Source organism: Pagrus pagrus (genome assembly GCF_965226575.1).
Source record: "Pagrus pagrus genome assembly, contig: HAP1_SCAFFOLD_32, whole genome shotgun sequence".
Lineage (NCBI taxonomy): Eukaryota > Metazoa > Chordata > Actinopteri > Spariformes > Sparidae > Pagrus > Pagrus pagrus.
This window is the reverse complement of record NW_028175431.1, coordinates 361802-387957: the sequence shown is the minus strand read 5'-3', so window position 1 is coordinate 387957 and position 26156 is coordinate 361802. Positions and strand designations below refer to the sequence as shown.

The window sequence follows — 26156 nt, the reverse complement described above, 5'->3', positions numbered from 1 at the left end:
ATATTTTCTATATTGTCCATGATTCCATTTCTAAAAGCAATGAAAAGGGGAAAACAAATATATATTTATATATGTTAATTGAGATATGAGATCTCAATATCTGCTCTTATGGCAAGCAAAATGATTTGTGACAAAGCCCCTGCAGACCAGACTAGGAAACCCGTTTAATTCGCTGAGTAGCACGTTACCTTCCCTTCATTAAATCGCCATTACATTGTCACTTCCGCCGGTAGGCTTTTAATGTGAAATCTAACAGGAAGTGGACTATCATACAACGCCAGCGTTACAGCGCCGTGCCACCGCTGAAGTCGATGAAACAGGGTATAACAAGCAGCGTGTTCAGTAAGTACTAAGTATTTAATTAAAATATACAGTAGCGTAACCATGACAAGCCATGACAGTTTGATGCGTTGTGTAGCCATTTTTTATTTACTAAAACTGTCGGCTTTCTTGTTTAAAGGTCGCTTGCCGAACACAGGTGTATCATAAATTAGCACTTGCTAACAGTCACAGTCAGCTTAAGACAGTTATCAGAGTTTTCGGTCACCAGGGTGGACTGACTCGTTAAAATTAAGGTCATTTGTATGTTCGGGTGTCAGTTATTTTATTTATTTTTTATATTTTATGTTTGCCACGGTAGGAATGTAGCGGCTATATTCACTGAGTCCATCACACCTGGTGTGGGGGGATGGGTGGTTGGTTTCGCAGCACAATGTACTTGACTTGATCGCAATTTGACCTGAAGTCATGCTTATGTGGGCTACGATAATCCAACCATATTGAAGTGGGCAAAGTTTTTAGAGCCATGCTTTTCAGAGGAGGCGCAGTTAATATCGAAGATTTAGTGTTGGTTGGTTATAGTCATTAAACAGTGTAGCAAGCCAGGTTTTGCTTAGAATATTAATTAAGAATGTAGTGGACGTGTAACCTAAATCATGCCAGTGGAAATCAAATTCAGAGAATATATATATATATATATATATATATATATATATATATATCATAGAAGAAAATAATAAATGAACAATATGTTAAATGAAGGATTTGGGGCCCCCACTGTACTGATTGATTTCATTACACAATAAACTCAATATTTCACAACTAAGTTCAAGCTGGATTTAACAGAAATTGAGCTGGAATAGCACAATAAAAAAAAAAAGAGATGGTAAAAATGGAATGTTTACGCTTGCTGTTTTTCAGTTTGCTAAGGGGAAGAGTCCATATGCTACTTGGGTAACATATTGTTTAAAACCCTGTAACCTTATTTTACTAGAACTGATGCCTAAGCTATCTCATTTTTTATTAATTTCTTTGCAGTTTGATCCCGATCTGAGTAATTTAATATTTAGTATCTGCCGATACCAAGTCCCGATCCGATACTTAGCCCAATATTTTCTTAGATAATACAGCTGCATTACGAAAAAAAACACCTGCATCCAAGCTGTTCTTAATAGCTTTTTTTTATTTTGTTGAAACAAAGTAAATACTTTCATATGGCTCTTTCTTATTCTGCATACCCTATTGCAACATTGGTTTTCATTAGTTTAACAAAAACAACAAGTAAACAAAGTCAGTAAGTAAACCCTGATCCTCTACCACAGAGGTGGGCTGGTTATCCAGAGCGATGAATTCAATGACCTCTGTAATATTTGTTGCCATGTCGCTGACTCGAGGATATTTCTTTTTCCTTTGGAAAGTATCCACGAGTGTTTGTTGCTTCGGTGCCTTTGCCTGTATTGCTTGAGTGAACTCATGTTTTTGTTTATGTGCTAAACGGATAATAAGAATTTTTTATCTATTATTATTTATTGTTTCTAGAGCAGCAACAGTAAAGCTAACAGCAGGAACATCACTATATAAACTAATATATCACTGGAAATGAGTCAGAATGTAGGTAAACATAAATACATATTCCTTAAAATCATAATATTGAGTGAAGTTTAGAAAGGATAAAGAATACAGACGTCAGTCAGTAACAGCCATTCACCCTGTCCTCCTCCCTCTGCTGAGGTGATGCACTGCCTGCATGTATCACCTCAGCAGCAGCTTCGTGGGTGAAAACATTTTTTTTCTCATGTTGACCCTTTTCTTTAAGAGCCCCAGCATTTTCTTGAGTTTGATAGTATAAAGACAGGGCATGAGCACACCACTACCACTTTTTCATAAATTCAAATTAGTCATTATTCTCGCTCTTTATCTACAGTGTGTATTTTTTAATACATTAAGCAACAGATCAAAAAATAATTGTAGTGGACATAATTTTTTTTTTTGTCTTATTTTTTTCTTATAGGACGTGGTTTATTCACCCAAGGTTCATTCTGCAAAGGAGACTTTGTAGTTGAATACAGGGGAGATTTGATTGATGATGACAAAGCCCAGAGGAGAAGAAGCTCTTACCACTCCTCATGCTCTGCATTTTTGTTTGCATTCAAGTGGAGAGGGAAAACATGGTGGTAAGATTTTCAGTTACTATACTGCTTTATAGTTATATACATTGTTAAATTTGACATACAGGCTTGCACCATCAGTGATCGCCATTTTGCCATCTGCTAATATGATCCTGCAATGTAAATGAAATACATTTCGAAATGTATCAAAGTTAAAACAAATAATTGTATAGGACCTGTAGGAGACTATTTTCATTTCTGTAATATTTTCCCCCTCCCTTTACTTTGTTTTTTTATCCTTTTTAAGTATTGATGCCTCCAGAGAAGACGGTTTATTTGGGTGTTTAGTTAATGATGATGCTCTCATGGGTAACCACTTCTTCTTTTCTACTTTGTGTATGGACTTTTAACTTTGATGTGAAGCAAGACTTATTTTTTGTAAGATTTCTACATGTTTTATCCTGCCTTAGGACAACGGATAAAATTTAGCAACTGTGCTAACTCCGGCATATTTACATTGATGCTTTTCGCTGATATGTTGATTAATATGCATTGTCCTAATCAAATGGATAAATAAATAAATAAAAATGAACACAGACATCCAAATTGTAAGATGAAAAAAATTGATGTGGAAGGAAGACCACACTTATGTGACATAAAGGAAGGTGAGGAAATTACATATGACTATGGAGGAGATGACTGCCCATTGCGAATGCAAGTTTGTGTCACAACTGCACAGTGTTTAAGTGTAGGGTTTATTGTCTCAGAATAACATGGTGGTTGAATGTAGCGTCATTTGAAAAATAAATGAAATCTAATCAATCTGTGTATGAATACTTTCACGAATTTATGACATTTAGGACAGGTCTGAACTTTAATAGACATGTTTTCCTTTGGCAGAAATATTACTCTAATCGGGGACATTCACAACGTCCCCACAGTGCACTTTTACTCTGGTGTACGAGTACAAACTTTTTTTGTTTCTGATGACCTGAAGACAACTGGTCCCCATAAATGATGACAACGTGGTGTGTGAAATGTCCCCACTAAGCTTCTTGTTTTCAAGATGTGTGACAGCACACAATAGCTGAAGTAATTGTAGGAAAAAATGCAGTAGAATTGGGTGTTTGTTTTCCTCTGAAGTCTGGTGTGTAGGCATGTCTTTATCTTTAGAGCTACGTCCTTAAGGAAATGTATTACTCTAATTTAATATTATTAGTGTTAACATCAAATTGACCAATTGCTTAACATATTTTTTATTTTTTTCTTCCATGAAATCATTGCAGACGACCACAACCACAAGGGATGTTCCTCCTGTCACAGGCTCCAACCATGCTGTCGTTACAGAGATGGAGATAACTGATGCTTCTTGTCCACAGGACACTTATCAACAGGTACGTTCATAGTTGATGTTAACTTCTGGAGTCTCTGTGAGTCTTCTTTTAGTGCTGTTGTTATCTTTAAGCAAGTAAATGCAACAAGTAAGGTCATTATGAGGGAAATCTATTGTGAATCAGGTGAGCCATACAGTTTGATCTACTGCACCCATAAGGCAGATGATTTAGACAACTGGAGACAACTGGTCCCCATAAATGATGACAACGGGGTGTGTGAAATGTCCCCACTAAGCGTCTTGTTCTCAAGATGTGTGACAACTAGACTTTTAGTCAAGACTGCCTAAACCGAGACCAAGACACTACCAAGACCAGAGAGTATCGAGTACCAAGACCAAGGCAGACCAAGTCAAGACCAAGACTAGTTCAGCTCAAGACCGAGACCAAAAGAAAACTATTTTTTTTTGCCATTTTGCATGAGTTGTAGAACATAAGCACCATATTGGGTTCAGCTGCTTAGTATAAATATGAGATTGTATTATTTCAACTACAGGCACAATAATACAGAGACAGTGCATGTATCATAATGCATCAAATATGTGTAGCAATTGCATGACCGCTATTTCTACACTATTTGAGGATTGACTTCTTGAGTGCTGTTAAGGACTGACATGACTATAGTCCCAAAGTCATCTAACAAAATAACAAGCCTCCAACACCACCCTGCACCTCAAAAAAAGTCTATGGGAAATATGTTATGATTTAAATTAAATATGATTTAAATTGTACTTAATTTGTAGATGAAACGTGAATTTTAAATATAAAAGATACACACAATTATCAACTTGAAATTGCATTATTTCCAATTATAGTAGCCAAATTACACCGTATAATATCAGCATCACTGAAATGGCATAGGCCTAATGCTTAATCAATCACAACGATATGCAAATATTATTCAAAGGCCAATGATGCCATATATTTATTCAAAGGCCATTATAAGCACAATGTTTCACAATGTTTTCACAATGTTTCCATGGAGGGTTTCCACACTGTCCAGGCTGACAGGGACTGCACTATGAGCGGTAAGCGCAAAGGAGGGGGGCTTGCTGTTTATGTGAACAACAGGTGGTGCAATCCTGGTCACATTACTATCAAAGACCGCATCTGCAGCCCGGATATTGAACTGTTAGCTGTGGCTCTCCGTCCCTACTATGTACCCCATGAATTCTCACATGCTATTGTCGTGGCTGTGTATATTCCACCGTCCACTAACCCGACGTCGGCATGTGACGTCATCCACTCGACAATAGCCGGACTACAGACTGCTCACCCTAGTGCTCTCATTATAATCTTGGGTGACTTCAACCATGTCTCCATTAAAAAAACACTCCCGAAATTCACCCAGTATGTGACCTGTAAAACCAGAGAGGAGAAGACCCTGGACCTGCTGTATGCTAATGTAAAGGACGCATACACCTCCACGTCTCTCCCCCCACTGGGAAGAGACGTGGAGGTGTATGCCTGCTGTATGCTAATGTAAAGGACGCATACACCTCCACGTCTCTCCCCCCACTGGGAAGATCAGATCACAACCTGGTGCTTCTCACCCCCTGCTATGTGCCTCTAGTGAAGAGGCTGCCTATGACCACAAACACAGTGAGGACATGGTCAGAGGACTGCTATGAGGCACTGCAGGGCTGCTTTGAGGTGACTCACTGGAATGTACTCTGTGAGCCACACGGAGAGGACATTGATGGCCTTACTGAGTGCATTACGGACTACATTGATTTCTGTGTGGAGGGCATTGTCCCAGCAAGGACTGTGCGCTGTTACCCAAACAACAAGCCTTGACTTACAAAAGAGGAGGAGCTGAGGGACATTCAGAGGGACCTGAATGTCAAGATCAAAGAGGCTAAGGACGGCTACAGAAGGAAGCTGGAGTGGAAACTCCAGCAGAATAACATGAGGGAGGTCTGGAGTGGTATGAGGACCATTACCGGCTTCAGACCAACTAGCAGTGGAGCTGATGGTAGTGTGGCTAGGGCCAATGAGTTAAATCTATTCTTCAATAGATTTGACACTGCAGCCCTAGCCCCTGCTGGCTCTCCTGTTGACTGTCTCCAGCCACCACAGCTTCAGACCCCCCCTCCTCCTCCTGCTAGCACCCCATCCAACTTCTTGAGCACCTCACACCCATCCCCCACTCCTCACACCTACTCTGGCTCCCATGCTACCTGGCCTCCTCTCATTGTGGACTCCAACTCTCCCCCTCCACGACCTGCACTGTTTACACCGCTTCATGTCAGGAGGCCGCCGGTAAGGCTGCAGGCCCTGACGGTTTCAGCCCACGGGTTCTCAGAGCCTGCGCCGAACAGCTCTGTGGAGTGCTTCATCGTGTCTTCAACATGAGCCTTAGCCTCCAGAAGGTCCCTGTGATATGGAAGACGTCCTGCCTCGTTCCAGTGCCAAAGACGCCGCAGCCCAGTGGTTTCTCGGACCGGTGGCACTGACGTCACATATCATGAAGACCCTTGAGAGACTCGTCCTGGAGCAGCTCAGGCCTATGGTCAGGCCGCACCTGGATCCCCTCCAGTTCGCCTACCGGCCCCGGATTGGAATCGGGGATGCCATTATCTTCCTGCTGAACCGTGTCTACGCCCACCTGGACATGCCGGGGAGCACTGTGGGTGACAAGCTGACGGCGATGCTGGTGGATCCCCCCCTTGTGTCCTGGATTGTGGATTACCTCACTGGCCGACCACAGTACGTGCGCTTGCGGAACTGTGTGTCAGATGCTGTGGTCAGCAACACCGGGGCTCCACAAGGGACTGTCCTCTCTCCTTTCCTCGTCACACTTTATACCACGGACTTCAGCTACCAGACAGATGTCCCCATTATGGACATCTAAATCTACCCAGCTCAAACCAAACTGGGGACAAGTAGTGGCGGCTCCAGAGATTTATTACTGGGGGGTCCATGGGGGGGGGGCCGGATTGTTTATAGGAGGTGCTAGTGAATTCTGACACAACAAACACCAAAAAAATAATCTTAATAATAAGATTTATTGATCCCGGGTTAATATACTGTACATAAGGGTTTTGTGTTTTGCTTTACTTCAATTATCAAAACAATCATACAATCAACCCAGTATTTATGTCCCCTAACCAAATAACATGACGGCACAAAACAAAAACAGCAGCTGATCACCATCACTCCAAAACTAAATAGAAAGGGTTCCAGATCTTGTCCGACTTGTGTTTCAGGCTGTAACATGTAACATCATAAGCACTGTGAATTATTTTAACAAGCACCACAGAGAACATCTGTAGATTTACAAAATAGTGCAACTGTGAGCAGCAACAAATGTAGCACAGTATATAGTTAAATATACAAAGCCATCTAACAAAATAAACTGTTACAGGCTACATAACTTGTGTGTCACTCCTCTTGTGTGTCCTATAAACTCCTCTCCACTCCCATCCTCCTCTGTTCTCCCCTCCTTTTAGGGCTCCACTGAAACTAACTGAGTGAGACACACAAATACACAAACACACACACACACACACACACACACACACACACAGGATAAATACAACAGGTATAATTGGCATAATAATAGGCAAACAATAAGTAGCATAATTCAGACCTGTCAAAAAAGAATTGTGTACTCACTAGTCATAAGAGAATGATCCGCCTGTTGTTGTGATTAGCTGCGAAGCGGTCAATGACTGCATCCACATCCAGTTCTTTGGTCCTTTTTGGAGCTGATTGCCAGCACACCCAGATTGCTGGTTCGGGCATCTCCACTTCTGTTCCTGAGGTAGGTTTTTAAACGCCGTAAGCAGGAAAAACTCCTCTCACATGCAGCTGATGTGATGGGCAGTGTCATGGAGATGCACACAAGTTTGCACAGGTCGACAAAAGCATCCTTGTATGTCCTCAATAGCACCAGCACATCATGGGTGGTGCTGACAACGTCCCCACTTTGTTTTTTCCTCACAATAAGTCTTTTTACCTGGTGAAGTTCTGCTCCAAGGTTTTCCTCCAAGACTCTATAGTGTTTAGCCATGGGCAAAAGGGCATTTTTGTCCATGAATGTCTTGTGTTTGGGGTTAACAGCTGCTGCTCCTTTCAGAATGTGGCAGCTTTCAGAAGAAAATCGCCTGTTCAATTCACTGATTAATCTGTCGATTACTGGGGAAAAAGCAGTGCTTGCAATAGTCATCTGAAGTTTCCAGTGGCTCTTTTGATCCTGTTTGGCTGTTCACCACAAACTCCAGCAGGTGGCGGGGCTGTTTTTTTCTCCTCACTTGTGGGCGCTGCATGTCAATGCTAAGTGACTCACACATGTCACTGGCACAGTCCCAGATTTTTGTCCATGTTTCAGCATTGCGTTTGTCATTGAGGGCATCAACAACTGCAAAGACCAGGTCAATGGCAGATGCCAGCTCCAAATCTGTGGCCTGTAGATGATCAGATAAGGTTTTTGTGAGACTAAATATGCTCTCCAGCATATAGATGTGCAGAACAAACTGTGCATCAATAAGTCCAATCAGTGATTTCGCTTCAGTAGCTCTATGAGCATTCGTCTGGTTGCTCACATCCACAAGAGTTGCTAAGATAGAAGGGATTGTTCTTTTTATTGCCCACAGTGTAGAATATTGGCAGGCCCATCTGGTACCTGATAGTCTTTTCAGTTCTGCTGTTCGTTTAGTGGGCTCGAGTTCTTGCTGTTTCTCCATGAACACCTTGTGTGTCACTGCCCCAGAAAAAAAGTTGTACAGCATCTGGACTGTTGCAAAGCATTCTGCAACTGGTTTCACATTATGCACACAGTCAACTAAAACTAAGTTTAGTCTGTGCGCTTCGCAATGGATGTAAAGTGCATGTGGCACTTCTTGGCGAAATTTTTCATGGACACCGTTGTTGCACCCGGACATGACAGATGCCCCGTCATAGCACTGTGCAATGCATGCATTTTTGTCTATGTTGCACTTAGCCAATGTCTGTTTAACTGACTTGAGTAAAGACTGTGCATCCAAGCCATCTGCAGGGATAAAGTCCAGAAACTCCTCATGAATGTTGTCATTATTTAGGTAACGCAGAACAACAGATATCTGCTCTTTCTTGCTCACATCTTTTGTTTCATCCACCATTAGAGCAAAGTGCTCTCCTAGCTTAACCTCGTTGCTTACTTGTTCTCTCACCATGCTGGACATAATATCAATCAGCTCATTTTGAATATCATGGTGCACATATTTAGCATTACCGGGTCCACTAGATAATTTCTTTGACACAGTACTGTCAAATTTCCCCAGCAGATTTAACAGTTCAAGGAAATTACCTCTGTTGGTGGACTGCTCATCCTCTCTGTGCCCCCTCTGTCCAATCGTTTGACAAGCTGTAAACTGCAGTGACTCCACCACTGCTTGCATGTACTGCCTGTTTTCTTGTACAATCTTGCTATGTCCAGTATCAAGGTGCGTCAAAATCCTCGACCCGCTTTTCTGTTTTTTCCTTGAACTCACACCATCCTTCCATGGCTAGTCTGTGAGAAGCACTTGCATTGTGCTGAGCCAGTTTCTCTGCTCCTTTTCTCCAGTTTGTGAACCCGGCATGGGTGAAGCTCTTTTCTGTGTGACTCGGCCCATGGCCAAGGTGGTGGAAAAAATGCCTACAGGCATAGCAAATGGCCTCATCAATTGACAACGAGTATTGCAGCCACGAATACTGTTTGAACCACAAGTAGTTAAAACTCCTTAAAGTTGGCTGGGAATGGGATCCAAATCTCTGACGCATGTATGACTGGAGTTGAGGCCGCCTCGGTCCCTCTGCTGGGTCTTGGCTCAAATCCACAGGGCCACCAAGATTCCTGCCGCCCGTGACCACAGCTTCACCGCTCGTTGAAGCACGCCCTTCCATCTCGGCACCGTTCTCATTTTCGTGTCTGTTAGCATTACCTCCGGTCTCAGAGTCAGAGTCTGTTGTTGTTGGAAATAAACCCTCTGCGGATGCAGCAGTCGCCGCTGATTCCGCTGACGCCGTTCCAGTTAATGCCTCTTCCTTGTCTTCATCCTCCCCTTCATTCTCATTCTCCACGTTTGGCACCATCACTCTATCCTCCACGCTGGCGCTGGAATGTGTGTGTGAATCGCCGCAACCGCCATCGTCCACTCTCACTCGTTTTTTTGGGATAACGAAAGTAAATCGGTCCATGATGCTAACTCGCAAGCTAGCGGTTAATAGCCTACGCCAAGCAACGTCAAAAGGTCAAATGTAACGTGCCGTCTGCGTGCGAAACCAGCCAATCAAATCACGTGACACAATAGCAGCAAGGGTCGTCATCATTTAAAAAAGTTATGCCGGTGGCGGCAAGGAAGTAGATCCGATGATTAAATGGCTCCTCGGGATCCCCCTGCTCCATGTTGATCCATCTGAAGATCCCTGAGAACCTCTTCTCTAAAGACTTTTTTAGTGCTCTAACTATTGTCACAATCTGCGGCAGCTGCACTTCCATCTTGTTGAGGTAAGTTCCAGGACGGTGGGGACCAACATGCTGATGGTAACCACAATATCTCCTTCTGTGAGGTCTGTTGCCTCAGAAAAAGGCTCAAGCACAGTACAAAGGTCTTTCAGCTTGGGCCCATTCTCGGACTGAAAACGCAATATTTTCTGTATCACATTCGCTGCACATTTCTGTGACAGCCCGGTGGTATTGTTAGCTGCCGGGATAGATTTATTAACCCCAAAGTGGGTCTCAAACATGTCTCTGACCTTAGAACTGCTGTGAAGCAGGGTTGTGAACTTGGTGGCCTTAGCAATGGCTCTTGCAATTACCTTCACTTCTTTCATGCCATCACTGACGACCAGTTGGAGCGAGTGTGCGAAGCAAGACAAGCGTTCACCTGATGACCACGGCTGTTCAAAGTCTTCTACGTCCTCCCACATCATTTCATCATCAAGGTCATCACTGTCACTTTCAGGTTGCTCTGAGTCTGGCAATCTCACTTTAAGGGCCCGCTTCATGTTGGATATGTTATCCGTCAGAATGAAGCTTATTTTGTTGCTAATGCCATACTCCTCAACAATTTCATCAAATTCTGAGGTGATTCGTGTCTTGTACTTATTTGTACCTCGTAATACAACAAACGGACCAGAGACCAAGACGTGTAGTTGACTCTTTACTGAAGCATCACTTCCTATCTGAACACTCGCGCATGCGCGCTCATTACATATCCAAACCTGCTCACTACATCTCCCCCTTTAAACTGAGACTTTCCACTTCTTTATAGAAAACTGAAATCATATGCTATTAAAGCCTAATGCAGATTTTACCTTCTACGCAGGGGAACAGATGACATGTTAACCATCACTGTAAACATGAGCATATATGTAAACTGGTTAGATTAACTGGTTGATTTCAATGTTTATTGTTATGTTTATTCTGCTCCATGTATACACACAACACTAAACTACAAATTCAGTCTTTTCACAGGCTTGACTTCCCTGCCAGCCCTGGTGTGTTGTGCAGAGTCTGGCTGGTCCTTAGACGATGAAGGCACCACTCTCAGGTGAGAACGGTTTCTCCGGAGACTGCCGGTGGAGGTTTGAACCACATAAGAGCGTGGTGTCCCTGCTGAGCCAGAGACGACTCCTGTGTGTGTTGTGTTCCGTATCCAAACCTTCTGACCTGGCTTGAGAGGTGGTGTCTCCCGTGCTCTGTGTCGTCTGTTGTATCCCTCAGCCTGTTGTCTTTTCAGCTCCTGGTCTTTCAACTCAAAAGCCCTTAAGTCCGGCCAGGCTGGTGTGAGGGTGTTTGGACTCACCGGAAGGGGTGTTTGAATGTTTCGCCCCATCAGGAGCTGTGCAGGTGATACTCCATGAGCAAGAGGAGTTGCTCTGTACGTCATGAGTGCTTTGTGAGGGTCCTCACTCTTCTGCAGCAAGGCTTTGACAGTTTTTACTGCCCGTTCAGCTTCCCCGTTGCTTTGTGGGTAACGGGGGCTACTGGTTACGTGTTGAAAGTTGTAATCCTTAGCAAAATCTGCAAACTCAGTGGCAGCAAACTGTGGTCCGTTGTCTGTGACGAGTGTATCCGGCACTCCGTGGCGGCTAAAGATGGCTTTCATCTTCTCGATCACAGCTGTTGCTGAAGTGCGTGTAAGATTGACAACTTCAATGTAACGTGAATAATAATCAATGACAACTAAGTACTGACCCTTCTTCCACTCAAATAAGTCAGCTGCTAGCCGCTCCCAAGGGCGTGAAGGCAAGGGTGTGGTTATCAGAGGTTCTGTGGCATTTTGACACTCTTTAGCGCAAATTTCACACTGACGTACTTTCTCTCTGATTTGTGTGGTCAGCCCTGGCCACCACACTGATTCATGCGCCCTGGCCATGCATTTCACCATGCCTTGATGACCCTGGTGTAGTTTGTCCAAGATGTCGTTTTGCATGCTTAATGGGATCAGTATCCTGTTTCCTTTCATTAGCAGGCCATCTACCATCAGCAGGTCATTTCTGTATTGCCAGAAGGGCTTTAACTGTGGTGCCGAACTGTTTCTTTCCCACCCTGTGTGGATCAGGGAGGACAGCTGCTTACACACGGGGTCTTCCTCCTGAGCTCTCCTTATTTGTAGCAACTTCTCAGGTGAGGCTGGGAGCTGCTGAATGACCTCCTGGATATGAGCGTTCACGTCATTCTGAAGCACAAGGTCATCCTCTGTTGCTGTCGACTGTAGTGGCGCTCTTGATAAAGCGTCGGCTGCCACTAGGTTTTTTCCTGGTACGTGTATGATCGTGTAGGAAAAACGCATAAGTCGTAACCTAAATCGCATGATGCGAGGTGGGACGTCATCAAGCGGCCTTGAGCTGAGGAGACTGATCAATGGTTTGTGATCTGTTCCCATCACAAAGTGCAGACCCAGGAGGTAAGTCTGAAATCTTTCGCAAGCCCAGGTGACTGCAAGGGCCTCCTTCTCAATTTGGGCATATCTGCGCTCTGTCTCAGTCATACTGCGGGATATGAAAGCCACTGACCTCCAATCTCCTGAGTCTTGAAGCTGAGACAGCACCCCTCCTAACCCATACGAAGAGGCGTCTGCTGACACTCTTGTCGGTTTGTCTGGGCTGTACTGGGCAAGGACAGCAGATGAACTGAGCTCGTCTTTCACTCTATCAAATGCACTCTGCTGCGCTGCTCCCCACATCCACATGTTTTCTGCTTTCAGGAGTTCTCTAATAGGTCCTGTGAGCTCTGCAATGTTAGGCGAGAACTTTCCCACATAGTTGACCATTCCCATGAAGCGCTTCACATCGGACACGTCTGTCGGTGGTGGCATCTCCCTAATCGCTCTGATCTTCTCTGGATCTGCATGTATGCCTTCTGCACTCACAACATGTCCAAGAAATTTGACCTGCTTCACGGCAAACTGACATTTGTCATTTAGAGTGAGGCCATGCTGCTGCAGTCTTTGCAACACTTTATGCACTCTCTCATCATGTTCTGTGGGGGTGGCACCGAAAATCAGGATGTCATCTGCATGACATAAGGTTCCCTCCAGGCCGTCCAGCAGTTGCGTCAATCTCTTCTGGAAGTGCTCAGGGGCCGACGATATACCAAAAGGGAGACGATTAAAGCAATAACGACCAAAGGGCGTGATGAAGGTGGTGAGTGGGGCTGAAGCTCTGTGCAAAGGCACCTGCCAAAAACCAGCAGTGGCGTCCAGTTTGGAAAAAATTCTAGCTCCGGCTAGTTTAGCTAGTGTTTCATCAACTGCTGGAAGAATATGTCGCTCCCTGCACACATTTTCATTCAGGCGGGTTAGGTCAACGCATATTCTAATTTTTCCATTTGGTTTTGGTACTACAACCATACCTGAGCACCACTCTGTAGCTTCCTCTATGGGAGAAATAACACCCATTTCCTCCATCCTTTTTAACTCTTCTTGGACTTTTCCCCTTAATGGCAATGGCACGCGACGTGGCACAGCGAGGGCAAAGGGAGAGGCATTGTCTTTTAGTTTAATTTTGTATTCTCCCTGTAGCTTACCTAAGCCAGTGAAAACTCTGGGATATTGTTCTTTGTAGCTTGTTTCCGCTGTTGTGATAGCCTGTACTGGATTGAGCAGGTCAAGGTCTTGTATAGCAGGTAATCCCAGCAAAGGAGTCACTAAACCTGGCACAACGTACACCTGCTGCTTTGCTACAGTTCCATTATGGCTAATCTCTGCAGTAAAATGTCCGTTTACCTCTATGGGAGCGTTGCTTGGTCCACACAGTCTTTTGGTTGTCGGTAACAGCCCCCCGTGTAGCTTTTTTGAGTACAAGCGTGCTGGGATAGCTGTCACTGCGGCGCCCGTGTCCAACTTGAACACCATCTGCTGGCCATTCACTGCAACTGACTTCTGCCAACATGTGTCGGATTTTGTACAATTCACTGTGCACAGGAACAATGACTCAACTCTCTCATCCAAGTCACTTTCTTTAATTTCCTCCATTCTCATTTTAGTTTTACAGACAGCGGTGAAATGTCCCTTTTTCTTACATTTCTTGCACTCAGCAGTGCGGGCGGAACATGCATTGAATGAGTTTTCATGTATCCTTCCACATCTGCCACATTTATCATTTGCATAATTTTGCACTGTGCTTTCCTTTGGCTTAAAGCCACTCTTCCCATGTGGGGAGAATTTCTGTTTGAACTTGAATCCAACTGCATCCATGTTTGCCTCAGTGGCATCAGTGCTACTTCTTAATACAGGCTGTTGCTTTTTAATTTCCTCACTTTGTCGGATTTTCGTCGTAGCTTTCACAAGAGTTAGCTCAGAATCTAGCTGTAATTTCTCTGAAAGTGCGTGGTCTTTGATACCTACGACAAGGCGGTCTCTGATCATCTCATCTTTGAGAACTCCATACTGGCAATGCTCAGCCATTTTATGCACAGCTGTAATAAACGCTAATGCCGTTTCTCCGGGCTCCTGGCGACGTTTGTTGAATTTAGCTCTCTCGTAGATAACGTTATGCTTGCAAATTAAATGCTTGTCAAACGCTTCTTTTACTTTGTCATAGTTTTTCTTGTCCCCATCCGACAGTGCTAACGTGTTCAGAACATCATCCGCCATATCTCCCATAGTGTACACTAGGGAGTTCACTTGATACTCTTGACTTTTTTGATTAAGTCCTGCTGCTATGCGGAATCTTTCAAAGCTTTAGCTCCAATGTGGCCAACTACCGAAGTCTCCGAAGTCAAATGCTTCTGGTGGACTAATCGAAAATAGAGAATCCATTCTGTTTTACTTTCCGAAGGCTCCCCTCTGTATCATTGACCGATGTTGTGTCAACGTAGCTTCACGTTAGCTCTGCTAGTTCACTCACTTCACTGGAGTTGGCGAAAAGTTCTCTTCCCGTCGGTAAACTGCAACGAACCTTCCGTTTACTTGCGTCGGGTAGTTGCTTTCTTATCAGAGGCGAGGACGGTCACTTCTGACACCATGTCTTGTACTTATTTGTACCTCGTAATACAACAAACGGACCAGAGACCAAGACGTGTAGTTGACTCTTTACTGAAGCATCACTTCCTATCTGAACACTCGCGCATGCGCGCTCATTACATATCCAAACCTGCTCACTACAATTCGTTCACCACAGTGCTTCCCTGTGAAATGCCGACAATCCAGCAGAAAGGATTTTTAACTGTAGGAGTCCTTGTCTTCGCAGGCAATATGCGCAGTAACCCCAAGGAAGGAGCGAAGCCTCCTGTCAGACCAGAGGTCGGTTGTAAGCGCAACACTTGCCTGAGCTTCCACCGCTTTGATGATGTCATCCTTAACCTTACTGACTAGATAAGGTATCTGCTTCTCTGTCAAGCTGGTCCTAGACACAGGAGTGTATTTGCAGTCTATGACAGAAAGAAAGTGTCTAAAATTTGGATTTTCTACTAGAGACAGGGGCAGAGAGCATCCAATGACATGGTCCTGGAGGATGGCTTGTGTAATGGCCTGTTGCCTGGATGAATGGGCATATAAGTGGATTCTTTGCGCGAAGGAAGGTATTGTCTGCTGTGTGGTGTCTGCCATTGCCAGTGATGCAGGTCCTGCTTTGTACTCCAAGTACCTGCAAAATAGGGAAAGAGACATCTGTAAGACATCTGTTCATATTCAACCACAACCAACTGTCTTGCAAGTGATATGAAAATTAAGTGTACAGTCTTGTAAGGGAAATTCTCCTTTGTGAGGTTGAGAGTTGCTAAATCTCAGAAGAATTGTAGACTCAGCGTGATGAATCGGATCTCTTTAATACATGCAGCATGGAGAGAAGACCTGAAGTGTTCTCTCCCGTCTTCCAAATGTTTCTGACTTAAACACAAAACAGAGTGGGGGGTTACAACATTTCTTCCCAGAACAATGACCCCTTGATGTTTGGTGGATCGTCTCTTTCCCAGGACAGTGACCCTTTTGATACTTCATTAGAATGTAAATTTCATCTACCATCTATCTTCCTGTAACACCCCAGACGAGAGGCAATTGTCTCTCGTCTGACTCTGACACTTACGGCAAAAGGGGTTTCTCCCCTTTTGTTCTCACATCCTGATATGGTGTTTACAGTATATTTCTTACTCAATGGAAAACTATTTAATTTCTCACAAGTCTAAACATCAGGTCTTTGCATTATGAAACCTAAATCCAATCCAGTATGACACATTAACAGATCATCTCTGTGTTTGACTTCATCTTTTTGCATAACTGCAGCACTATGCCTGCTCCTCCTGTCAGCCAACTAACTCATGTGTATTGCTGCTGATAAGAAATGAAACCAATCTTAACAGAAAATACACTTCTGCTCTATAAGGTCTGATGTTGTTCTCTACAGAATCTGTAGCTTAAACCATTCTGCAGCTGTAATGGCATGATAGGCTCATAGGGCCACACAGAAGTGGACTTAACCGTGTTAACCACATCACACATTATACATACATGTACCATAAGGCTGTGTGTGTGCGCGCGCTCTCACGGATTGACAGACTGTGTGCAGCGACACTGTGCCATACCGTATCCACCCCCCCCCTTAAGACAGTGATGAAAGCCATGATCCCAAACAAAGAAAATACTTTCTTTATGTTGTACTGGATGACTGCGGTATGGAGAGTCCCACCATATGTGACGGCACAACACCTGACTTGGACATCAACTACATCGCATCTGTCACCACTATTGAAGAAGAACCCTGCTCAAGTCAGGACCCCAATGGCAGCGTAGTTGTTGGTGCTTTCCAAAAAAAAATGGCAAAAGAGTCTACAATAAGAGACACTTCTGTGTCTATTGCAGTAAGCCATATGCCAAAATTGCAAGGCATCTTGAAAGTGCACACCAAGATAAAATGGATGTGTCAAGAGCTCTTAGCTTTCCAAAGGGATCCAAAGAGAGAAAACAACAGCTAGAATATATTCGTCACAGAGGCAACTATGTTCATAATGCTGCTGTCATGGAGTCAGGGAAGGGGCAACTTGTCCCATTGAAACAGCCACCAAAAGAAGTGCAGGCAACTGATATCATGAGCTGTGCGTACTGCCAAGGACTCTTTACAAGAGAGGTTCTGTGGCGACATGTGCAAATTTGTAAACTCAAGCCTGGGTCAATCAAACCAAAGCCCGGAAAGAACCGTGTTCAGGCTCTGTGTACATACACAGGTCTTGTGCTTTTGCATATGAACAGGCACTTGTGGGAAGTTGTCAGTGCTATGAATCCCAGTCCTGTCAAAGAAATTACAAAAAAATGACCACGTAATTACTGAGTTTGGAGAGCACATGCTCAATAAAGGTGGGATGACAGCAAAAAATCAACAGTGCACTCGAGAAAAAATGTGTGAACTGGGACGACTGCTGGCTAATGCCAGGAAATTTACATTACACAATTTACAATAAAAAAGATGGAGGATTTTATTAATTATACCTAGAGTTGGTCAGAGTTGTCAAAGTGACATGCGGCTATGAGAGCAGCACAAACACTTTTGCCATTCCGTTACTTGCAACTAAACTTGGAAACTCTCTGGTAAAAGTCAGTAAGCTCATCAAAGCTCAGGCGCTAATAACCAATGATCAGGAACTTGTGAAGCATGCCACAGAATTCCAGCAAGTGCACAGTGAAAAGTGGAATGCAATGGTTTCTGCAACAGCACTGAGGAACATTGTTGAAGCCAAGTGGAATGCACCAACTGTAATTCCCTTTACTGAAGAAATTCAAAAAACGCACCGGTTTCTAAATGACTTCCAAGGTGAATGCAGTGGTGCGCTGTCCGAACGTCCTTCTACAAAGGCCTGGATAGATCTGGCAAAGGTCTGTTTAAAACAAACCCTGCTATTCAACAGATGCAGGGAAGGATGCATTTTTGTCAAGGGACACATCTGAGCCCCATGAGGATTTGAACTGGGCACTGTCTGCAGAGCTTTTTTCCACCTCAGACATTTCTCAACGATTATCATCAGAGGACAGCGAGGCAGACCAGTTCCAATTCTTCTGACTTAAAAAATGCTCTGTGCATTAGACATCCTTGAGAGGCTTGAGGGGTTCTTAAAGACAATTGTTACATGTTTGCGAGACCTGCAGCTATGTCACACTTCCATGGTTCAGACTGCATTCGTGGCTTTGCAAATGCGTGTGGTGCAAAGTGTCCCAAGGCATTGACATCAACCAAACTGTGAAAGCATTCTGCGACCCTTTCAACAGTCCTGAACAAGACAGACACGGAGATGGACCAACTGGCCAACTTTCCACGACATCAGACTACATCGTGAGTTCTATCGACTCGCTGAGAAGACGCTGCAACTCGCGAAGATCAGCAAAGTTTTTATGGCACTTGAGCAGGAAAGATTGGTCGAGTTCCATGACAAGAATTTGAATGAAATCACAATTGATCCAAATAGTATGTTTGATTTCCATTCTCCTTTGTCTACCATTCTTTTTGTTTGACCAGATTTATAAGCTTGGTATGTCTCCTGCAGACAAAGTTCTGGGTAGTGTTGATAAAGATGGGTGCAGAGAGGAAGGAAACCATTCACCTTCTATTGATGGTATTTTTTATTTAGTTTTTAAGTAGGTTGTTGTACCATTTATTTTTGTCTCATATTCAAGATGACGTCTTTTATGGTACATTTCCTCACAACGTTCAAATACATTTGCAAATTAACACAAATATAGAATTTTAAAACTTTAATCTTTTATGGCACTGAAGTGTTTTGACACTTTATGGTCAGCATTGTTACAGCACAACTGAAGAACATGTCTGACTAAATTATGTATTTCAGCAGAAAATAATGTTGCAGGTAATGAGGGGGATAACATCCCACTAACACGCAAGAGACGCAAACAACCATCAGCAGAGGATGGCGCATATTCTGGAGATGGTGCTGTAAGACCTTCTTGCAAAGGTGAATTTTTACACAAGATCAGTAGATGAAAAGCGTTTGAAAATAAACAAAAGATTCCTTCCATCTTTTCAACCCTGAGTTTGGGGGTGCAGAGGCATTGTTGATGATCAGGTAGAATAAAACAGTCACAACCTGGTATAGTTTACTGCAACCATTACTTTTACTGAAAATATTTGAATTACATTATCCCAATTCTGCTTAAATTCTTCAGTAACATTTGCAGTGAAAGATATTTCCTTGTAAGTGTGATATTATTTATTTTACTTTAAGTATAGGTAAAGTAAAAGATCAGAATACTACGCCCACCACTTCAACCAAAAATATAGAAATATAGACACTGCATTGGCTGCTGGATTGTACCTCAACGTCGCCGCCATATTTGACCTGGCAAAGACTCGCCTGTACACGAATACAAATAAACAAGGGAACTGTGGTTTTTCTGGGTGAAAAGTGCTATAGCATTGTAATTTCTCAACTGGTTTTGAAAGTGGTAAAAAAATAGTATTAAACCATTGAATATAAAAATGGCTCATTGAAATTAGTTGAGAAATTCAAATGTTATAGTGCTTTTTAATCATAAAAAGCTCTGTAAGCTTTACTTATATACATTTACAGGCCAGTCTTGCCCAGTCTGATATGGTGGCGAAATTGATTGCGGTAATAAACCAAAGTCAGTGCAGCATGTACATGTACATGCCTTTTGTAAGCAACATTAACACGTCAGACTAAATAAGAGCTTGAGTCCCTGTGAGCTTCAATAGATTAAACAGTGTTTAAAAGATTGGTTAATTGAGCCTTTTTTCAGGTAAATACTGGATGTAATTCAGTGACAGTGAAGAAGTTGATTGTAAATCAGTTCTACAACATTCAAATGCATTTGCAAATGATGAATGCAAATACAGAATTTTAAAACTTGAATCTTTTATAGCACTGAAATGTTTTGACACAATCTTTTTTTTATGGTCCGCATTGTTACAGCACAATTGAAGTATTGTCTTGTGACGAAGAGGACATCGTCACCTTGCTTTGCACACATGGCACCACGCACTTTGGACTACAGTTTAATAATTGCACAGACACTTTAAGAGGAGCACCAGCACTTTATTGGAGATTTGCACAATACATTTTAACACTATTTTTTGCACATTTGTATGGATATGTTTATCCTATTTATTGAACGTTTATTGTCCTTGGTCGGGTCTTGGTATTGCAGGTGGGTGCTGTGTGTGCCACGCAGCTCCACCTAGAGCAGAGGGACAGAGGGTTAACAGTGCATAATAATTGTGTTAATTGCTTCAACAAGGAGCTAAGCTAAGAATGTGTATTGTGTTGCTCAATAAGTGCATGCAGTGAAGAAGTCAAGTGTGTTGTGTACTCACCAGTCTTGTCTTCAGGGTGTGCAGTCAAAAGGCTTCCCCCAGTAAAAGGGTAACCAAGTGTAAATTGGTGTGGGGGTAGTGGATGTGTGTATTGTATTTTAGTAAATGTAATATGAAGTGGGATGTGTATTTTTTTTGTTAGGGGAGGCAAATGAGGGTGTGTATATAGGTTACTGATTAGGTAGTGTAAATATAGGAATAAAAATGGTGGATTAAACATGTTGATAGGCAGTGGATCCCTGTGGATGGAATCTTCCAGGGTCATTAGCTGTGACACCAGCTGTCGTACTGATGTGTTTATGCTGTTTGCTGAGATGGAGGAATAAAGAACCACCTCTGTGACCCACCTTAAACCTGCCTGTGGATCATTTTTTGCTGCACCATCCAGCCGTAATTGTGGTCATTCTCACAAGTGGTGTCAGAAGCTGGGGCCCACGTTACAGCAAAGGATGCCAAGGCAGGGGAAGAAAAATGGCCAAGAAGAACCAGATGAGGGGCCCTGCGGAGCAGGTGCTCCAGACACCATGACGGATGCTAAAACAGAAGACAAGCTGGATGAATTAGCAGGTATGGTGAAATCACTCATGCGAGCACAAACGGAGAGAGACCAGCAAAGAGAGAAAGAGTCCTCACTTCAAGAACAGCGATGGAGACGCATGCAGTATCAAGTCTCCCAAATGCAGCAACAAGTTAACATGAGGAGAGAAGAACAAAGAACAGAGCCGGACACTATGGATGAGAGTCAGCGCCCACAAATAAATGACGAAAATTATGGTGATTTTGATGACCCAGATGAAATGATGAGCCAGGCAAGTTGGGTTGTCAGACAGAGGGAACTCAAGCTACTGCCATTATGTCCAGATGATGACATTGAGCATTTCTTAACAACATTTGAGAGAATGGCCCAGGTTTGTCACTGGCCTAAAGATGGATGGGCTGTGCGTCTGGTCCCTCTGCTCACCGGCAAAGCCCGCAGTGCTTGTGTTCTGATGGACATGAAAGAATCTGAAAGATATGAAAAAGCTCCCCAGACAAGAGGACATCTTCCAGACCCGCTGCATCCGGAAGGCTAAGAGAATTACCAGAGACAGCACACACCCTGGTCACTGCTTCTTTGCCCCGCTGCCCTCAGGAAGGCGCTACAGAACACTGAGCGCCCCCACAACAAGACTAAAAAACGCCTTTTACCACAGAGCTGTTACACTACTGAACTCCACCCCCCTCCCACACTGATCCTCCCCCCCCCCCATCAACACACACTTACACACACACACTGCACTACTGGTCCCTTTAAGGCTTGGACTTCTTTGCACACATTTTAATTATTGTTATTGTGAACTATTGTGTATATATTGATTGTTTTCTTTTATATTTTTATATTTATTTATATGTACAAGGCAGCTGGAAGGCTACTCCAACAAAATGTCATTGCCTCGACAATGACAATAAAGACTATTCTATTCTATTCAAAGTTAAAGCAGCAATTCTAGCAAAATATTAAATTACACCTGATACTTACTGCAGAAGATTCCAGTCCCTCAAGTTTGAGCCTGGTGAAGCTCCAAGAGAGCTGTATGTGCATCTAAAAGACCTTTTTTGCAAATGGGTTAAGCCAGAGAAATCAACAGTTAAAGAACTAGTTGACACTATTATTCTTGAACAGTTCCTGAGGATGGTCCATGCAGAGCTGGAGATCTGGATCAGAGAGCATGACCCCAAGACAGCAGAGGAAGCTGCACGCCTGGCCGGCGTCGTCACATCAGCCAGAAAAGGAAGCTGAGCTGCCACCTTTGGCTGGGAGAACCACCAGGTCCATTCAAGTAAGTCCTCTGGGGGTAAACAGGGGCTTGGTCAAGTCACGAGGTAGATGGTTTTCAAGTGATGGGCAGTTTACTCCCCAGGCCACAAGCTATGCTAAAAGTCGATGTCAGGTGTTACCACTGTAATGGTTTAGGGCATAGAAAACCATTTTGCCCAGCTTTGAGCCACACTAAACCATCTTTCCTTTGTTCTGCTCCAAGGCCAGCTACAGTGGGTACAGTGAGGGACGCAGGCCATGCAGCCCCAGTTCTGATCAATTGAAAGCGTGAAATAGCATTACTTGACTCTGCAGGTTTTCAGACTGTAGTTTTGTCCGGTTTGGTCCCCAGAGATAAATGGAGTAAAGACAGATCACGGATAAGCTGTATTCATGGAGATGAGCATGTTTATCCTACAGCTGAAGTTTATCTGACTGTGGGGGGGGGCAGACTTTAATGTTGCCTGTGGCATTAGCTCCAACATTGCCATACACTCCAGGCCAGTGGTTCTCAACCTTTTTAAGTCGCGACCCCCAATTCAATATGCACTGCTGTCCGCAGTTGAATACATTGTGATCTCGTTGATCTGCTCTGTACATGCGACATCTATTGCACGTCTGTCCGTCCTGGGAGAGGGATCCCTCCTCTGTGGCTCTCCCTGAGGTTTCTTCCGCATTTTTTTTCCCTGTTAAAAGGGCCTTTTTTTGGGGCAAGTTTTTCCTCACTCGAATCGAGGGTCGAAGGACAGAGGGTGTCATCTCTGTACAGATTGTAAAGCCCTCTGAGGCAAACTGTGATTTGTGAATTTGGGCTATACAAATAAAATTTGATTTGATTTGATGTCATTGACTATCATGTTGACGATGCTTTCTGTCAAGACTTGAGCCATTGGAGGGGTTCATGTGCCTCTTCTGACAACAAAGTCATCTACACGCCTTTTCTTGGCACTGGAACTACTAAAAGAGAGAACAAAACAGAATTGTGTATCATTTAAGAAGCTGAAATCTATGCATCATCACGTTGTCATGCCTGATAGTAATTATTACAGTTTTTAATTGATTACATATCTTACAAATGAATTATTATTGTTATAAATCATTGCATTAAGTGGAGGTTTACTATTCAGTGTCTTATCCAATTTATATTATTACTGTTTTGTACTGATTTAATATCCTACACATGAATTATTACTGATATTGTTGCTGTCAGACAAAAACCTCTTATTTGCAAATTTGACTTTTTTCGACTATTTTTTTATAATCGATTTTACTGGCCACCCTTCACGTCTGTATACATTATTAACCAATGAATGTATTCAAAGAGCTCAAAGAGCCCCCCCCCCACCCACACACAATCAATACACCGTAGGCTACGTCGAATTTACAAATCAGACAAGCACTTATGATCACACTTCAGCTATTAGTTTCTTTATCATTTTATTTTGAAACACTTTTGAATATTTTGAAAAAGATAAAGCAGCATCAAGAGTCTGACTTTTCACGTGAGTTACAGACCGACGATGGTCGCTACATCCCATCATATTGCTGGTAGTTGAGCCGGTTAAAATGTAAACAATTAACGCAAACTTTTTTTCTTTTTAATGAAATAAAATGATAACCAGCACATGCTAATTAGGAAGCCTTAACAAAACACACTGGGGAGAAAAACTGCCCATGTTTCATTTTAAACATCTATGTTGCTGAGAGCTTAAACATGAAAAAGAACGTCATAACATTGTGTCATAACAACAACTTAACAAGTTTTGTTAAAACAAACTCCTAACTCTATAAACGTTGTCTTCTTTTTTTTTCTTCACAAAGCCAAATAGCTGCAACCACTATGTAATGTGATGGCTGGGCCTTTTGTTTGCCTCTTGTTTGAACAGAGCAGCTGCATTCTTGGCTTTATGTTAGACACGGCCACGCGAAGATCACTCTCAACTCTGAGGAGTCGTGATCTGTATTTGTTTTTCAGTATTTTCATCTGTTTTTTGTTGTCAGTGCAGAAAAGGTCTTTTCACACAGATATGTGGATGCAAATGGAAATAGTACATCGGTTGCAGCTTTTGACAGTGCTGCGTACTTTGTTGCTACTTGACAACCAGGACTCTTCCAGTGCGCATGCCGAGATAGCAGTCTGTAACGTGCGGTCAGAGGAGAGATCTAGCAGGGCGTCCTGCAGCTCTGATGGCAGGTGATGTGCGGTGGAGGTGGTGAAAGGCTGGCGTATCCAGTCGTACTTTTCCGGCGTGTCATCATTTGGGAAGTACTTATTGAAACTTTCAAGCAGGCTTCTGAGGTGAGAGGCAATAATTCCTTTCATAGTTTGAATGGTTATGTCGTAACTCTCCATAAAGTCATCAAGCTCAGGGAACATTTCAACACTTGCACAGCCCACCACTTCAGCTTTCTCTTAAATGCCATGACCTTTTCAGAGAGAATAAGGACATTTGTGTTTGGGCCTTGTAGGGACAAGTTTAAGCTGTTTAGTTTGTCAAAAATGCTGGCTAAATATGCGAGGCTCGTGACCCACTTTGGGTCAGTCAGATAGTCAGCAAGGGGAGAACTACAGTCTGATAAAAATATGCGGACCTCCTCACGCAGTTCAAAGAGCCTCGTTAAAACTTTGCTGTGAGAAAGCCACCTGACCTCTGTGTGAAAGAGGAGTGCTTCGTGGTCTGATCCCATTTCATGACAAAGTGTGGAAAAGAGTCTGCTTTGCAGTGGCCGTGATTTAATGAAATTGACAATCTTAACTGATGTTTGGAGGACACCTGCCAGCAAGTGCTTCCCTGTGGATCATACAGTGCAGAAATTTCACATGGGGGCTACCTCTAACACGCAGGCCCTCAAACCTTTTCTTGCCCCCTGCATAGCTCCAGCTCCATCTGTGCACACAGAGACACAGCTCTCCCATCTCAGTCTCTCTTTTTGTATGTTACTGTTGAGCTTGTTGAAAATGTCCCGTCCAGTGCATGTTCCCTCCATTGATGAGCAAAACAACATGTCCTCGTAGCTGTACCTCACAAAGGCCAGCAGCTGCGCATCTCCTGACACATCTGTGCATTCATCAATTTGCTCTTCCTCACTCTGTCAATGAGTTGCTCTTTAATGTCATTTGCTATGTCCTGAATGCGGCGCCCCACGGTGTCATTTGACAGGGGAATGGTTAAAGAGTGTTAGATATTTTCTCCCCATGCATTGCTCTTGTGATTGCTACAGCTGCGGGACGGATGAGACTCTCCGCAATCGTGTGAGCCTTTTTCGATTGAGCCACCAGATATGCGACCTCATATGAAGCTGCCAGGGCCTTAGCAGGGACTGTAGAATATTCACTCACCACTGTTTTTTGCCTTTTTAGTTCTTGCTCCCTGCGCTGAAAAAAATCAATTGGCTTATAAGTTAAGCTGCTGTGTTTTGTCTCTAAATGTCTTTTTAGTTTTGCTGGCTTCAAGCTCTCAGTGCCATACGTTTCTCAGGTGGTGGTTCTGGTGGCTGATCTTGGGACCCCTGCTGCTGCTGCTGACTGTCTTGTGCTGGAACACTTTTTCTTTTAAGCCATCGCTCCATTTTTCCAGCTAGCAAACTTGCTGCAGCTGTGGCTAAAACAACAACGCGCCTTTTTTCTCTCTCTTTTTCTTTGTTTTTATTTCCCCCCACGGTGAGAGGCGGGGTAGAGAGAGAGCCGTGTCTGTATGTGTGAATGAGAAGGGCAGACATGCAACTGGTTTTGAGTAATAAAATGCCTGTTTGAGACCAACCGCTCGTCGTCCTTGTAACATCCGGTTGGACGCTCATTATTTTGCGCATTTATATTTTTCCAAAATGATTTGG

At 43.3% G+C, this 26156-nt stretch overlaps 1 protein-coding gene across 10 annotated transcripts in view; it reads left to right on the top strand.

Moving 5' to 3' along the window:
* The first annotated feature begins 275 nt into the window (after positions 1-275).
* Positions 276-26156, top strand: part of LOC311253684 (uncharacterized protein) — a 47055-nt gene continuing 21174 nt past the window's right edge. For 6 of the 10 annotated variants that reach the window (XR_014621801.1, XR_014621802.1, XR_014621803.1 and 3 more), the window contains exons 1-5: positions 276-342; positions 2291-2453; positions 3674-3781; positions 19023-19145; positions 22188-22344. Coding sequence is in view for 1 of the 10 variants with exons in the window: in XM_084384183.1 (XP_084240309.1) it covers positions 2406-2453; positions 3674-3781 (156 nt within the window). In the remaining 9 variants the exon portion in view is untranslated. Of the gene's footprint in view, positions 343-2290; positions 2454-3673; positions 3782-19022; positions 19146-22098; positions 22345-26156 lie in introns of those variants that run through there. The other 4 variants (XR_014621799.1, XM_084384183.1, XR_014621800.1 and 1 more) reach the window with 3 other exon arrangements.